The following is a 17,444-nucleotide window of genomic DNA, read 5'->3' on the forward strand; positions in this document are numbered from 1 at the left end:
CTGGCCTGGACTATAGGAAAGTTTCTAAAACGTGTTCAGCACGTCACCGGGCAGAGCCACGAACTATGTGACACATGGAAAGGCAGGAAAGAAAAGGAGAGAGAAAATTTTAAATCCATGGCTGATTCATGTCAATGTATGGCAAAAACCACCACAATATTGTAAAGTAATTAGCCTCCAACTAATAAAATAAATAAATAAATAAATAAAAGACTTGATCCCCTTCCGCAGACCTTACAACCTAATTTGGGAAACAACACTAAGAAAAAAGAACTCTACAAACACTTCTCAAGCAACATGTGAGCAGGTGAGAGCCAGAGTGGACATCTGTGAGTGTGAGGGGTTATCTGGAACCTCAGCATCACAGGAAGGCTTCCTGGAAGAACAGAACTTAGAGTTTAAAAGGAAAGGAAATGTGGGCCAGAGGCTACTCTGTCTCATTCAATGGGCTTCTTGTTCTCAGGCAGAAACAATGTCTCCATTTTACAAATGTTTGGATAACTTATGAGCATCCTTTTTGGGACTTTCATCATGTCAAAATGGGATATGTGAGCAAGGGGGCAGAATTCTCAGGAACGACTTGAATCTCTGCTGTTGTTCACATTTCCGTCATTCCCTGAATCACACCTGGGAAAGGTTTACAGAGGATGGACTACCTGGACGGTCATTGCTGGTCGATGGTGAATGTCTGCAAGGGCGTGGTCATCCCAGTTGGCACCGGGGCGCTTTACACCTTTTGGAACATGCCTGAGATATAAATGACTTGACCCACAGCCTTCTCCATGTGAGCAGAACGGGGGGTGGGAGAGGAATCAACTGGATTCGGGGTCTGATGAGAACACCCCGATGAAGGTCTGGAGCCGACGTCTACACACTCACTATAAGGAATGGAAATGAAACCTCCACACTCACCCAACGGGTGTCTCCAGGTAACCCTCACCCCTGCAGACCAGTCCCAACACCTGGGCTAAAACCCAGTGCCAAGAGGGGCGTACTTCCAGTTCCTTAGCTGCCAGGTCATCCTAGATGGGCCACGTGTTCCAATGGGGGATGCACGATGCACGGATACATGCTGGTGTCCACACTGCCCGGGTACACACTGGCTGATTGAAGTATCCGCCATGAAGTCAGGGGCGGTACACTCAGCTGAGTAGGAGGAGGGGTTGCAAGTCGGAGGGAAAAGGCCCTTCACCCTCACTGCTGTAACCATCGGCACCTCACAGTTTGCCCTGCGTGTCACTCCCAGAGCGTTCAGCTCCTCTGAATGATGACTCCACGCCCATCCCGCCAGCCTCTGGGGCGGGTACCCTCACCATCTGAAAAGAGAGAAAAGCAGGTTCGGAGAAGTCAAAGTCCCACGGTAAGCGGCAGGTCCAGAGATCGCTCGGAGCTCTCAGGGACAACCCACCTTTGACTCCCCGCTACCCAAATTCTGCCTGGTGGGAACAATGGGCCGCAGGACCCTCTGAGCAGAAAGGGAGTAAAAGGCACCATGGATGGAGCACTTTCCGCTCTCCGGGCGTGTGCACCAAGCCCTTTTGTCCGAATTAACTCCATCCTGCCCCGCAACGTTATGAAGCAAGTACTCTTCCTAATCCCGCTTTACCCGTAAGGGCCACTGAGTCACAGAGGACAAGCCCAGGGTGGCAGAAGCAAGCCAGAGAGAGAGGCGCAGCGCCCTGGACGGGACTGGGGAGGACCCCGGAGCGCTGCAGGGGGCCCGGGCCGAGCAGTTTGTAGGCTAGTGGCGCCGGCCAGGCCGCGGCGGGCCCATATAAGGCCGCGGGGCTTCCGTAACGTTGCAGGAGCTTCAGGGCTCCCCGCGGACGGCAGCCTCCTCCGCGCCCAGGAATGTGTGGAATCTTCCTCCCTGGCTGCCGCCCACCGCGGGAGCACTTCCTCTCCGCCCCCGGCCCTCATCAGCCCCCGGGTCTTGCCCGGAGGTCGCCTCCCCCACCCACCCAGCCACCCAGCCGCGGCCCGGCCGCTGGGGGGAGCGCGGCGCCTCGGCGGAGCCTGCCGGTCGGCGGAGAGGCAGCCGCGCGCCCTCACCTGCCCCGGGCGGCGCGCGCGGGCGCAGCGGAGGCGGGCCGGGCGGAGGCCGCGGAGCCGCCGGGGAGGAGCCTGCGCCCGGCCCGCGGCGGGGCGCAAAGTGAAACTCCTGGAAGTTGCGGGCGCTCGGGGAGCCGCGCGGGGCCGCGAGCCCATGGCTCTGAGCAAGGCGCTGCGGCTGCTCGGGCGGCTGGAGGCCTCGGGGGAGAGCAGCGTCCTGCTGGAGGCGCGCGGCCGCAGGGACTGTCTGCTCTTCGAGGCCGGCACGGTGGCCACGCTCGGTGAGTGCGGCGGGCGGCGCCGCCCGGGGCTCCCGGGCAGGCAACTCCACAGCGGCGCGAGGGGCTCGGGCTGCTTCCCCCGTCCCCTTCCCCGGGGGGAGGGTGACCGAAGGGGAGGGCGCCTGCCTCTTCTGCTGAGACCAAGGCACACGGGCACCTCCCTTTCCCGAGTTGAGCGGCCCCGGGGGGCGCGGAGGCGGCCGAGGAGTGGGGGTCGCATGCGCGGGGCGGCCGGGGGAGATCTGTTTGAATGAAGTGGCGTCGGCACGACTTCTGGGAGCACGTGCGCCTGCGCCCCCGGACCCGGGCGGCCCGCGGTCCCCCCTCGGGGTCTGCCGTCTGCGCGCCTGCCGGCGGGCGGGTCACCGGTGGAGAGCCGCCTCTGCCTTCTGCTGCCCCGCGCTCCCCCGGGACGCGTTTCAGGTTCGTGACCATCCGGGAGGGTTGACTTGGGAGCTGGCCTGACCGAGCGCTTAGCGCTGTTTCTCTTTGGCACCTGTTGATGGAACAGGGAATGCCCACGGCTCTGTGATGGCCTCCTTTGCTCCTGGAGGGGATGCGGACAAAGCACCGTTAACCGAGAGCCGGATAAACAGCTGATGGACCCTTGGCCTCAGCTAACTGCTTGGTTGAGAAGTGTCAGTCCCGCAAAGTATAGAACTTGGAGGCAAATACACGACCGGATGACTCTGTACTGGCTGAATTTGACTTTGTTGTTGCTGTTGACTCACTCCTTTCCGACTCCTTGTGACCCCTTGGACTGTAGCCCACCAGGCTCCTCTGTCCATGGAATTTCCCAGGCAAGAGTAATAGAGTGGGCTGCCATTTACTTCTCCGGGGGAATCTTCCTAACCCAGGGATCGTATGCTTGTCACCTGCATTGCAGGCAGATTCTTTACCACTGAGCCACCTGGGAGGCCTGGATTTGACCTTAGGTAGTTGCCAAGTCTGTGTATTTCAACTCTGTCAAGACCAGCAAGTCTTGACACTGACATTGTGTCAAGGGCTTTAGAGACTATCTCATTTAATTTTCACAGTTCTGCAAAAGGGCTGTTATAGTGTCCATATTACAGAGGGGTAAACTGAGGCCTGGAGAGGATAAGAAACTTGCTTGGCCAGGGTGACAGACAGCACTGCCTGACTTCCAGTGGCTGTTTCTGTATTGGAGTACAGAGTGTGGCTTCTTGGAATCACCAGCCTTTGGGCCCCTTGTTTGGTGTCTAACTTTCACGAGGAAGGCCAGGTAATACCAAAGTGAGCGAAACCAGGTAGGATTGTTGGAACTTCAACCGAACACTGGAGAACAGGCTTGCAGCTGGTGTCCCGCTGTACCATCTCCCCCGTCCGTAGCTGAAAAAGCGCAGAAGAGGGTCTCTACTCCTTTAGGCGGATAACCAGTGCACTTACCCCCACCACACTTTATAATTGACTCTAGCCTTTTTTTCACATTGGACACATCCGTTCTTCAGTTAGATTCCTCAGTATACATCTTGGAAGGACCATCTCTTCTGTTTCCAGTTCCTGAATCATTTTATTAACATATGGTTATCTGGCTTGTTTTCAGTCACTCGGTTACTAAAACCATGTCTCCGGTAGTGTCAGCACCATAAATTGTGCAGTAAATCATGGATTAAATTGTTATCAGATTATTTCAATTTGTACTCTAGCCTGAAAAGTCCAAGTTTGGTCATTTGCTAAGGTCTGGGGGGAAAAAAAATTCACAGAAATTTCCATTCCATTTTAAATGTCTACTTCATACCACATTTGTCAGAGCTGAGAGATTAATTGCATGGTACAAAGCTACCGCTTTATCAGAGAGAGTAGAATATTTGACAGTTGGGTTACAGCAACCTTAAGAAAGTTCTCGCATATTTAAGAGTTTCTTTGAAGCCACTGGCCTTCCCAGGCGGCACTAGTGATAAAGAACTGGCCTGCCAGTGCAGGAGATGTAAAAGATTGGGGTTCAATACCTGGGTTGGGAAGATCTCCTGGAGAAGGAAATGGCAACCCACTCCAGTATTTTTGCCTAGAGAATCCCATGGACAAGAGGAGCCTGGTGGGCTGTGGTTCATAGGGTCACAAAGAGTTGGACACGACTGAAGTGACTTATGACTTAGCACACTGTTGAAGCCACTAGGATAAAAAAGACTATTTTTTCAAAAGTGAAGATTTTTAAAATGATTAATGAAAGTAGTATAATGCATGTTTTCCTTTTGGAAATTAGGTTTGGGCTGAAATCATGTATATTATGTTGGTGGTTACAATTCTCTGGATTCTAGAACAGAGGAAATAATGAAAGGAATGGATGTGGCCTCAATTCACATGCAGTCGACATTTGTCACCTAACCTGGCATTCATTTTTCAGTAGACTTTGGACTGAATGCTTAATTTTTGAAGTCTTCTTTGTGTTAGTCACTCAGTCATGTCCAACTCTCTGTGACTCCATGGACTATAATCCACCAGGCTCCTCTGTCCCTGGAATTCTCCAGGCAAGAATACTGGAGTGGGTTGCCATTCCCTTCTCCAGGGGGTCTTCCCCACCCAGAGATCAAACCCAATTTTCCTACATTGCAGGCAGATTCTTTACTGTCTGAGCCACCAGGAAAGACCTTTTCTTACATTAAGTGAAACTATTTTTAAAAGGCATTGGGTGATGTTGCTGGTCCCGAGAAGGATTGTAGGAGCCTCTGTTACTGGAAAGTTGTCTCAGACTTTTGGAGCATCCTAAGAATGTCACAATGGGATAGGCTGGCTCTGAACTTAAAATTCCCATCTGTGTTCCAAAGGCCGAGCTTTTTGCTTTCCTGGATGAGGTTAAGAGTGCTTTCCTTCCTACCCGCCTCCCCGGGAAAGGTGAGGCTCTATTTTTGTGTGGGGCAGTGCAGCTGTGGCAGCTTGCATAGCTGGTGGTGGAACCTTGGCCATTCCATGAGGTTCAAGCTTCCTCTCCAGGTCAGCTCTGGTTTCCCTTGATGAGTCTCCTCAGGGAGGAATGCGAGGTCAAGCAGACTCAAGTCAAGGGTTTATTCCCACGAGGGTAGTGGTTTCTCCATGTTTACTGAGTGGCCCTAAATTCTATGCAGCTCTGTGGCGGGTACACGCTGCTGCTTTTACAGGGACGTGGGTCGGATGAAAGCATAGCTCTTTAGGGCACATCCTAGCCCACAGGGGTCATAAGTTTAAAAGGCTTCCCACTAATGTTTTCAGGTAGTGCAGAGACAGGGCTTGACTTAGGTTTTGAGTTTAGGAAAAACTGATGATTTCTGGGTTAGTCCTTCTATTCCACCATGACCTGGGTGGCCACCCAGCCTGCCAGCTGGTGAGGAAAACGTCCAAGTTCCAGCTTCTAAAAGATTTGAGAATCTTTCTTTAATATGGGTCAGCGGGAACAGGCATTCCAGAGGCAGAAAAGCCTAACATGTTGGCACCAATTTCAAAGGTTTTTATAGCGTTTTCTTGATGACCTGATTTGGCAGTAGAAAGAAAGAAAGAAAGTGAAGTCGCTCAGTCGTGTCCAACTCTTTGTGACCCGTGGACTGTAGACTACCAGGCTCCTCCGTCCATGGGATTTTCCAGGCAACAGTATTGGAGAGGGTTGCCATTTCCAAGAGCCTCTCAAATATCGATACAAAGCCGGAGCCTGTAACAATTCCCCTGGGTCCATGGTCCACAATTAGCATACAGATGTTCTCTCATTTGCATACTGGGACAAAAAGTGCTTGCTGTCTTCTTTGTCCCTTTTAGACACCCTCCTTTGGACCAGACGAAGATGCATTGTTCATGAGTTTCGTCCATTTGTAGAGCCAGTGACAAGGCTCCAAAGTTCCGTGTTCTCCAAACAGCCCCCCAGGAAGGGTGGCTTGTGAGTGTGATGTGTTTACACATGTGTGCGAGGCATGCAGCCCCGCCTCTCCATCCCCCAGCCATGCTCGAGTGAAACAGGCAGCCAGGAGCGGGGTGGGCAGGAGCCACTGAGATTTAATTAAGCTAATTACTGAGTGTCCTGAAATTACTTTCAGCTTCTGAGGGGGAAAGGCTCTATGTAAACACGGGCCTGGGTTCTCCCGGCTGCCGCTGTTTGCACAGAGGCCACAGGGTCAGATCTTGTTTGACTTGGAGACTCAGCCGTGGAGCCCAGCTTGGCTCTGTCTGAACAGTTGCCTTGGCCACTTTGTCAGGCTCCGTGGCCTGGATTTATTTGGTCCGTGACTTGAAGTTTGACCTGCCTGAGAGCATCTGAGAGAGTCGAATGAATCCTCCTGGGTGAGGATTGGAGCCCAGATAGAGCCTGGTGGGGGCTCCAGACTCCTGGCCAGTGACCCGGGGTGGGGGGCACAGCGGCCTGGTGGGCTGTGGTCCCTGAAGAGGCCGTTCCCAGTTAGTTGCAAGTTTGCTCCTCGTAATACTGACAAAATCGCAGACCGGGTTAGTGTGTGCTTCTGCTGGCTTTTTGTAACTCACTGGGAGGAATGTGATTTCAGATCTTGCCAGGCTCTTTTTTGGGCTCTGTTCAGTCACTCAGTTGTGTCCGACTCTTTGCGACCCCATGGACTGCAGCACGCCAGGCTTCCCAGTCCATCACCAACTCCCGGAGCTTGCTCAAACTCATGTCCGTTGAGTCGGTGATGCCATCCAACCATCTCATCCTCTGTCGTCCCCTTCTCCAGCCTTCAGTCTCACCCAGCATCAGGGTCTTTTCTAATGCATCAGTTCTTCACATCAGCTGGCCAAAGTATTGGAGTTTCAGCTTCAGCATCAGTCCTTCCAATGAATATTCAGGACTGATCTCTGTTAGGACTGACTGATTTGATATCCTCTTGCAGTTCCAGGGACTCTTAAGAGTCTTCTCCAGCACCACAGTTCAAAAGCATCAATTCTTCGGTGCTCAGCTTTCTTTATAGCCCAACTCTCACATCCATACATGACTAACTGGGAAAACCATAGCTTTGACTAGATAAACCTTTGTCGGCAAAGTAATGTCTCTGCTTTTTAATATGCTGTCTAGGTTGGTCATAGCTCTTCTTGGGGGGGCGGGTGCTGCATGGCTCTAAAACTTTTCCTTTAACCTTTAATTGTGAAAATGTTCAAATGTACACAAAAGTGAAAGAAAAGATGAATCTCCTGTACCTGTCACTCGTGGTGTATTATTATTTTTCAATTGCAAAGTTGTGTCCAACTTTGGCACCCCCTGACTTTGCTCAAACTCATGTCCACTGAGTTGGTGATACCACCCAACCATCTCATCCTCTGTCGCCCCCTTCTCTTGCCCTCAGTCTTTGCCAGCATCAGGGTCTTTTCAGTGAGTTGGCTCTTTACATCAGGTGGCCAAATTATTGGAGCTTTAGCTTCAGCATCCATCCTTCCAATGAATATTCTGGGTTGATTTCCTTTAGGATTGATTAGTTTGATCTCCTTTGGGTCCAAGGGACTCTCAAGAGTCTTCTCCAAAACCACAGGATGAAAGAAAATGAAAGTGAAAGTGAAAGTGAGGTCGCTCAGTCATGTCGGACTCTTTGTGACCCCATGGACTGTAGCCTACCTGGCTCCTCAGTCTGTTCTATGTCCCTATCCCTGAATTTTTTTATGAAAAAGAAATCTAACTGATTCATGGCCAAGCAAGTTTTAATTTATTAGGCTTGCTTTCTTTTTCCCTCCCCTACAGCTTACATTTGTGCAAGTTCAAAATTTATTTGATGGTTTGAAATGTGACCACTAATAGAAATGATGGTGTGAATTGATTCTGAGGTTCTGACCAAGATACATTTTTGAGAGTGAACTGACCTCATTGCAAGAATAAACCACAGCCTGGAAGAGCAGGGTGTCCCCCCCGGGACAGCATTGATGGGCCCAGTGGTCACACTGCCCCTGGACCACGGCCGGGGGGGCCTTGCCCTGTGCCTCTCACCAGAATGAGGGGTCGGGCCAAGGGGCTGTGTGCCCTGCTGCTTGCCCCACCCCCCACCTCTGGACCACATTCCAGAGGATCCTGGAATCTCCTGCACATGTGGTACCCAGCCCGCATCCGGCCTGCTCTGGTCTCTTCCCGGGGCCCCTGGCAGACGCGCAGTGGGTGTGTCCACCCAGGTCCCAGGCAGCAGTGGGGCAAGGCTGCAGGATGTGAGTGGAAGTGGGCGCACACTTGCTAGGGTGTCCTTGGGGGTGTGTATGAGACCCCTGCAGGGCGGTGTGGAGCCTGGAGCCGGGGGGTCTGTGGAAAGAGAAGGCGGCCAGGCTGGGGGCAGCTCTTTCTGCTGGGTACCTTCTGGACCTGACCTTAGTCCTGGGGTGTCTTTCTCGAGCCAAGAGGATAGAACGTTGTTTGTTTTTAGCAGTTTGTGAGCTTGATGGATACCTTAGAATTATTTCCACACGGGGGCGGTGCCAGGCTCTGAGGGTGCCTGGCTCAAACCCCATCGATGTTGGTCCAGGTGAGCCCTGGGCACCTGGGTGGGTCTGGGTCTCACTCCGGGGTGTTCCTTGGGCCCCCAGGTATCCCTTTGTGATTTCTGGCTGCTCAGCTTCTGTTGATGGATGGTGTCACCTTTTCACCTGAGGATGGGGAACGCATTGTGTGTTCTTCCCCACTTGAAGTGTCCTCAAAGCCCTGGCAGACTGCCCCAGGCTCAGACTTGGGCCTTAGATTGAGGTCCCTAGTATTAGGGTGTATGTGGTGGCCAGCCCACCTCCAGGGGAAAATCAAATCAGGCTTACAAAAGTGTGTGCGCCTGAGCGAGTTGAGGGCTTGACAGTGAGACCCCCACGCTGTGCCGGCCTCTCCAGGTTGCAGATCCGGAGGGCAATTCGATAGATGCCGGATTCTCAGCAGAAGTCAAAACCGAACAGCCCGTTTACTTCCTGCTTCCAAGGCTTGCTGGAAGGAGATTGGGGGCCCTGTTATGTAAATATGTCCTTCTTGAGGACAGTTTATGGAAAAACCTTAGAAGCATGCCTGCCCTTGATCCAGTGTTCTATGGCTAGAATATCTCAGGAGACACACACAGACAAACCCATTTTGCTTCGAGGATGTCTGTTACAGAGTGTTTTGGATGTTCAGGTGGTCAAATAAACTTTGGTTCACTTGATCATCCTAGCTAACGCTCGTGGGGTGCTCGCCTCGTACCGGGCACTGTTTGCGGTTTACATGGATTGACTGCTTCGGCCCTCACAGAGGGGCAGGCCCTGATAATCTCCGTTTACGCTTGGAGAAACTGAGGCACAGGGATGGGTAAGAGCTTGCATGAGGTTCTGTTTCTAGTTAGTGCCTGAGCCGCGATTTGAACAAGTCCAGGAGGCTCCAGAGAGCGGTGTGTTGGCCGAAGTCTCGTGCTTAGGAAAATAAGAAAACCCACTGTATGAAAAACGCTGTATGTGTCCTGTGTTGCTCTGCTTATCTTTAAGGCCGCATTGGGTCTTAGTTGCGGCACGTGAGGGCTTCGTTGCGTCACGTGGGAGCTTTCTTTGCGTCACACAGACTCTAGCTGTGGTGCCCGAGCTCAGGAGTTGTGCCTCATGGGCTTAGTTGCCCCTTGGCATGTGGCATCTCCCTGGACCAGGAACGGAACCTGAGTCCCCTGCGCTGCCAGGCGGATCCTGAAACCCCTGGACCACCAGGGAAGCCCCCCATCTGACACTTTTTTATAGAGGGGTGTCCAGCTGAGGGAAGCAGTCCCCTCCTTTCTGAGCGGTGTGTGGGATATTACCAACGGGAGATCTTCACGGGAAGTGTGTGGGTTCCACGTTCTGGCAGGGCCGAGCCCTGTGACGGGTCTTGTCCTTCTCTGAGGACACCCTGATGCCTAGAGCAGCGCGTGGCTGGGACTCAGGGCTCAGAAGGGAATGCCAGGGTCCTCGGTAGAGGTGGCAGCAAGACCCCAGGCTCCTAAGGACTCGCATCTCTATTGAAGATGGTCAAACAGGTAACGCATGGTGTCTTCCTGAAGCTCGCCTCGATTTTGAGTGGGGTGAGGTTCCTGAGGAAGTGTGCTGGGTGCCCCTCGGGGTGTACCTTCCTGTCCTCCGCTGCTTGTCCTGGGGGCCTGGGAGTGGCTCTGCCAAGGGGGCAGACAGACCGCTTTGCACCTGAGGTTGGGTACCAGGCACCTGCCGTGGGTCCAGTGGGGCCAGCAAAGTGCCCTGCCCTGGAAGGCTGGATGCACCTGGTGGGTGCTGGGGATGTAGTGGTCTGCACTCAGGATATACGATTTGCTTATATAGCTTCTTGGTTCAGAAAATGAATCCGGGTGGGAAGATTCACTCTGAGCATGTTAACTGTGGAGGGTGGGCAGGGCAGCTGTTTCCGGTTCTTGAGAGCAGTTCCAAAGTGCAAATGCAAAAGTCTGAACTTGATTTTAAGGCCGGTGTTTTGAGGATATGGGACTCTCCCAGAGAGACCCATATCTCTGTAATATCAGGGGAGCCGGTACTTAATTCTGTTCCTGCATCTCTGCCCACTTCCGCCCCGCCTCCTGCCCTCCCTGAGGCTGCGGGCGTGATGGGCCACCCGCCCCCCACCTCCTGGACCCTGTGGTCTGCTGACTCTTGTGTGTTTCAGGGAAACCACATGCTCCCCGAGAACAGGGCATCCTTCTCGGTTACTTCTGCCCTTTAACGAGGTCTCAGGTGATGTTCAGGGCAAAACAGATGGTGAGAAAGAAAGAGAGGTTTTCTCTGTCCTCTGAGGCACTGTGAGGTCTCACGCAGCAGAACTTGGGCCACCAAATGCTCTGCTAGTAACGGGGTGGACATGGAAGGTGGGGGTGGGTTGGGAAGTGGGCAGGGTGTTCAGACTGATGCTCAGACCCATGGGAGACCTGGGATGGTCTGGTCACCCGGCAAGATCTAGGAAAATGGCCAGGTTTGCGGTGAGCACCGCGTACAGCTTATCTCTGCTGGCCAGCTGCCCTTTTGTGTTCTCCTTGTACTGACATTCCTGACAGGTGGTAGTAATCTCTACTCAGGAAAAGCAAACTCTTTTCCTTTCCTCTCTTCTGACCCTGGAAGGTTCTAGTGATAAATCCTCCCAACCTCTCACCTGTTTCCTTTCCTGCCTCTTGGCAAGAGAGAGGAGACCTGAACTTCAGCCCTGAGTCCTTAGGCTATTCCTCCCCTGGGGGAATTTAGTGAATCCCCCAGGCCTCAGAATCCTCATCTGAAAACAAATGAATAGCAACCTCTCCTGCCTTCCCCCACTCTCAGATTCCTTGTGTCTTAAACAAACAAACAAACCAGCCAAACCTTAAACACTGAGCATAAGTAAATAAGCAACGCCCCTACTTTACATACCTAGTTAAAATTATAAGCCTCCCAGAAATTTGACTCTTAGGAGAAATGACTTGGAAAGTAAAATCTAACATGGCCGAGATCTAAGATTCAACTAAACCTGGGAATCTGATGCTATACATTTTAAATTGGAGACTTATCAATTAATTAAAATGCATGAGATTGTCTCTCCTTGATTCTAGCCCTTTCCTATAATCAGCAAAAAAATATTTTAAGTCATATCAATTTAAGCTTAAATTAGGAATAAAACAGTATTTATTAAAGTATCGTTGTTGTTGTATAGTCATTAACTCATATCCAGTTCTTTTGCAGCCCCATGGACTGTGGCTTGCCAGGCTCCTCTGTCCATGGGATTCTCCGGGTAAGAATCCTGGAGTGGGTTGCCATGTCCTTCTCCAGGGGATCTTCCCGACCCAGGGATCAAACCCACATCACTTGTGTCTCCTGCATCGGCAGGTGGATTCTTTACCACTGAGCCTACAAAGAAGCCATTAAAGTGTCATAAACTGAATTCAGTAGCTCTTTTAGCAGATTCTTAATATCCACTGGCATCCTGAAAAATCATACCTTTCATCATACTGTGTAGCTTTTTTCTTTTTAAATAATCTAGACTGGAGTGGGGTGAGTTCTGTGTCTGGGGATGTATGGCCTTGCTTTATCTGTCTGTTTTTATTGCCTGTATGTTGCATGGATTTAGCTTCACCATGAATCTTATATGTGGCTGATAAATCTTATATGTCAGAAAAACTGTTTAAGCAGAGACAGTCCTCTGCTGCTCCTGCCTCCGAGCCAAGCAGAGCTGAGGTCAGGCAGAGCCAGCTGGCCCCTGCTGGTGGAGAGGGGTGGGGGTGGGGAGAGCGTCAGGGCGGCAACGGTGTCCCTGCTCTGGCGAACAGGACAGTGACACTCGCCTCGTGGCCTGTTTCAGCAAGGACTTGTTCACTTCTGTTTACATGGTGTGGATAGAGAAAGGAATAATGGAAAATAAGGGCTGGAAGTAACTTGCTGCCCACCCAGGCCTGTGCTTCGTTGCTCAGTCGTGTCTGACTCTTTGCTACCCCATGGACTGTAGCCCGCCAGGCTCCTCTGTCCATGGGATTCTCCAGGAAAGAATACTGGAGTGGGTTGCCATGCACTCCTCCAGGGGATCGTCCCAACCCAGGGATCCAACCCAGGTCTCCCGCACTGCAGGTGGATTCTTGACCGTTTGAGCCACCAGGAAGCCAGGCCCTTATAACAGTGTCCAAGTGCCTAGCGGCACCTGCTTCTCTTTTCACTGGGACCACTGGGAGGAGTGGAGAAGGAAATGGCAACCCACTCCAGTGTTCTTGCTTGGAGAATCCTGTGGACGGAGGAGCCTGGTGGGCTGCTGTCCATAGGGTCGCCCAGAGTCAGACATGACTGAAGTGACTTAGCATGCGTTCATGCATTGGAGAAGGAAATGGCAACCCACTCCAGTGTTCTTGCCTGGAGAATCCCAGGGACGGAGGAGCCTGGTGGGCTGCTGTCTGTGGGGTCAGACAGAGTCAGACATGACTGAAGCAACTTAGCGGCAGCAGCAACAGCAACCTCCTCCCTGGGGCAGGGAGGAGGAGCCTGTGGACCAGGAGGGGAGGAGTCTGTGGACCAGGGAGGAGGAGCCTGTGGACCAGGAGGGGAGGAGCCTGTGGACCAGGGAGGAGGAGCCTGTGGACCAGGAGGGGAGGAGACTGTGGACGAGGAGGGGAGGAGTCTGTGGACCAGGAGGGGAGGAGTCTGTGGACCAGGCGGGGAGGAGCCTGTGGTCCAGGAGGGGAGGAGCCTGTGGACCAGGGAGGAGGAGCCTGTGGACCTGGGAGGAGGAGCCTGTGGACCAGGCGGGGAGGAGACTGTGGACCAGGCGGGGAGGAGACTGTGGACCAGGAGGGGAGGAGTATGTGGACCAGGGAGGAGGAGCCTGTGGACAAGGAGGGGAGGAGTCTGTGGACCAGGAAGGGATGTGCTGGTGGACCGGGGGAAGGAGCTGTGGCCAGATCACATCTGTGTGGGTAACGCAGGAGGGCCAGCAGCAGAGCTGCAAGAACAGAATTCCATGTTGAAGTCGTAGGTCTCTGGAGTGGACCAACAGGATCTTATACTTCTCATTTCTAAGGGCTACTTTCCTCTCTCTCCAGATACATGGTGTTTGGAGTAAGGACTGAGAGAGTTCATCTGGTATAAATTGATTTTAACAAGGAGTAACAAAACTATTGCTATTATTTCTCTACGTTTTACTTGTTTGTTTATAGGGGAAGAGATATGATGTCCATTAAGGTGTTAAAAATATTGACATCTGCAAAGACCTCAGGAATCTGGGATGGAACCACAGGGCAAGGTCCAGGACTCTGTGCCAGGTTCTGGGGTGAGGTGGGGGGGGGTGGGAAGAGGGGGAGAGGGGGGCTGAACTCCTGTTTCCTCCCAAGGCCCCCTGCTTTCCAAGCTGTGACTGTGGGTCTGAATCTGTCCATAGCGGGTGCTTTTTGCTAATTAACAAAAAGGCATCGTATGGCCTGGAGACTGCCCTGGAGAGTATGGACAGCTCATGGCCCTTTTTAGCTTGTATGGTCATGATAAAATTTTAATCCAACTACAGAACTGGTCACTGTAGCCTGCCTTTACAACACAGGAACCAGACCTATCTATGAAGTGAGAGATGATAATGACGTACCATTGCACACTTCAGGGGTTTCTGGGTGTGTGTCTGACTTCAGTAGCACCCTCCCCCTTTTGGTTTCTGGGTCAATTTGCTGTTAGAAAAATTGGGCTACTGAGAGCTTATTAGAATTTTGTCTTAAAAGAGAAAACAGACCTAGAATGAAGACTGGAGGAGTGATCCTGTAAAGAAAATTCACGAGCTTTAGAGGATGGGCCTGTGACTTCAGTTTGGTTCCTGCCTTTCTCCTGGGTCTTGCAGGAAAGCCATCATATCTGTGGTTCTGTCTTCTTCCCTCCTGAATGCTCTCAGGGTCTTTGGGTGCAGATGCTAAGACTGTCCACTTATGAAATCCAGGAGCCAGACCCCGGCGTCTCTGAGTGCATTGACATGACATCTGGCACCTACTTGGCAACACTCTGGGAGGACAGACGGACGGACTCCGTTGTACATGCACAGTGGGGATGGGAGAACAGGTGAAATAAGATTGGGAAAATGTTGATGCCTGTTTGAGCTAGGTGATAGGTATGTGATAGTTCATTAGACTTAGTGAATTAATAAAGTGGCTGCTTTTCAAGCTCAAGATGAAAATCTAAAGTTTTTCCATATACCATCGTTAGTCAGTTAGAGTGTGTAATAGGAAAAACAGGTTCCACGCCCAGTAACAACAGTTTCTGGGGATAAATGTAAATGTAAAGCTATAAAACTTTATGGACTCACTGAGTAAGTGAAAAGGTACAGTATATTCTTGGGAAAGCAACACCAACATTGTAAAAAGTTTGTTCTCAATAAATCTGTAAATGCAAGTACCTATGAGTAAAATCCAGTCAACAGGAGTTTAATGTAAACAGCGCCCCCCTGTAAGGCTGATTTTAAAATTTCTGGGGCTCTCCCCCTGCCCACACTTTTGCTTACCTTAACCCTCCCATTTTGGGTAATGGCAGCCCCCTCACCTTGGGCTTCCCAGTGGTAAAGAGTCCTCCTGCCAATGGCAGAGATGCAAGAGACACAGGTTCAATCCCTGGGTCGGGAAGATACCCTGGAGCAGGAAATGGCAACCCACTCCGGTATTCTTGCCTGGGAAAACCCATGAACAGAGGCGCCCGGCGGGCTACGGTCCACGGGGTTGCGAAGAGTTGGACACGACTGAGCGCACACACTCATAGCACCCCTCCCCCCACGTGTGGGCTTAATAACTCCGGACAGAACCTGTGAGTCCTCCAGATCCTGCTCTTTTCTTCCATTCCATCCAGTCCACCGGCGTGTCGAGACCCACTTTCCCTCTAAAATAGATCTGAATCCACCAGGTCCCCTTGCAGCCGCGGCCGTGCTGGTCCAGCCACTGCCTCCCCTCGCTTGGACCACATGCCACCTCCTAACTGGCCTCCTGGCTGCCACTCCCAGGCCGTCCCGTCACCCCACAGCGACCCTGGCCGAGCCTGCACAGCCTGCGTCCTGTGCCCCGGCTCTTTTTCCAGCCTCATCCCCACCCCCCACCCCCCGCATCCTGGGCTCAGTCCTCTCGAGGGACCGTGAGTGGTTCCTTCCTCATTGTCCCTGCTCACACCATGCCTTCTGCCTGGCCACCTTGTCCTCATCCAGGCCCAACTCAGCGACTTCGGTGAGACGTTCCTGACCGCCCCAGCCAGACTAGCCCGCGGCCTCCACGCCCCAGCTGCCTCCGTTCCAACACCTGTTTTGTCCCTGTAGCACGTGTCGCCAAAATCACCTTAGGTGTTTGCTTGCGCCGTCTGTTGGGTCTTGAGAATGCCAGCTCCTTGGGAGCAGGATGTTGGAGGTTGCATTGTGTGCCCCCCCCCCAAAAAATATATTCAATTGAATGTCACCTTACTTGGAAGTCGAGTCCTTGTCACCAGAATTAAGGTACAGGTTAAGATGAGGTCTTCCTGGAGTAGGCGGGCCCTTAATCCGGTGGGACCGGGTGTCCTTGTAAGAGGAGACATGGGGACAGGTACATGCCGAGGGGAGGATGTCGTGAAGACACAGACACAGAGGGGGGCCGGCCAGGCGAAGACAGAGGGAGACGAGAGTGATGCTGCCAGCAGCCATGGAACACCTCGGGCTCCCAGAAGCGGGAAGAGGCAGGAAGGACCCTGCCGAGAGCCTCCGGAGGGAGCCTGGCCCTGCCAACTCCTGGATTTTGCTGTTTAATCACCTGGGTTGTTTCAGTCCCCCAGCTTGTGGTACTTTGGCAATCCCAGGAAACTAATAAGAGCGGTGTTGTCTTCTCAACACTGATGTGCAGAGAGACTCAAAAATACTCCTGAATGATGAAGAAATGGCCAAAATAGTCAAGGAGATTTTGAAAAAGATCAGGACCAAAAAAAAAGATGAGGACAGACTTGATCTACCTGATAGTAAATCCTACTGTAAAGTCATAACAATGATACAGCACAAGTCAGTAGGCTAGAGGAGAGGGCTCAGAACAGACCCATGTAAATAGAGTAATTTAGTTTCTTATTAAGGTGACAGTTTAAATCAGCTGGGAAAACGTGGCTACTCAGTAAATGGTGTTTGTGCAACCTGGCACTTCCTTTGTTTAGTGAACATTTAAGAGCAGGTCCTCCTTGGCTGTCTGGTCAGAGAGGAGAAGGCCTGGCTCTCCTCCTGGGGAGTGAGCGGTCTTTGCAGCTGTTCATGCAGGTGACCGTTCACACGGATGTCCACTGCTCACTAGCTTCTCCCCAGCTTAAAGCCTTGTGCCCGCAGGAGCTAGTGAAAGTGGTAGTTGCTCAGTCGTATCCAACTCTTTGCAGCCCCGTGGACTGTAGCCCACCAGGCTCCTCTGTCCTTTGGATTCTCCAGGCAAGAACACTGGAGTGGGCTGCCATTCCCTTCTCCAGGGGACCTTCCCCACCCAGGGATCGAACTCACATTGCCTGCATTGCAGGCGGATTCTTTATAAAAGGAGCTAGGATCCTTTATAAAACCCCCATAGTTATGGATTCCCGGGTTCACAAAGGGGCATGCCTAGTTACAAGAGTTGTCACACTGAAGGAAGCCCCAAGCCTGGTGTCCCCATCGGGGCTTTGTCAATCACGAAGTTCATTTTGGCCATAAGCTGTGTTATCTAGTGAACGTGGAGGATGTTTTACCTTTATGAGCTTCCAAGGAACCAGAGCTAGAGAGTTTGAAAAAGG

The 17,444-nt window shown here is 52.2% G+C and overlaps 1 protein-coding gene across 4 annotated transcripts in view; it reads left to right on the forward strand.

The window, feature by feature from the left end:
- Nucleotides 1-2,062: 2,062 nt before the first annotated feature.
- The window catches only part of SYNJ2 (synaptojanin 2), a 106,675-nt gene continuing 91,293 nt past the window's right edge, over nt 2,063-17,444 (forward strand). Inside the window, exon 1 of one of the 4 annotated variants that reach the window (XM_043888173.1) lies at nt 2,063-2,333. In XM_043888173.1, coding sequence (XP_043744108.1) covers nt 2,207-2,333 — 127 coding nt within the window. In that variant the 5' untranslated portion in view covers nt 2,063-2,206. The remainder of the gene's footprint in view (nt 2,334-17,444) is intronic. The other 3 variants (XM_043888174.1, XM_043888170.1, XM_043888171.1) reach the window with 3 other exon arrangements.

This window comes from Cervus elaphus, chromosome 26 (assembly GCF_910594005.1).
Source record: "Cervus elaphus chromosome 26, mCerEla1.1, whole genome shotgun sequence".
NCBI classification, from domain to species: Eukaryota; Metazoa; Chordata; class Mammalia; order Artiodactyla; family Cervidae; genus Cervus; species Cervus elaphus.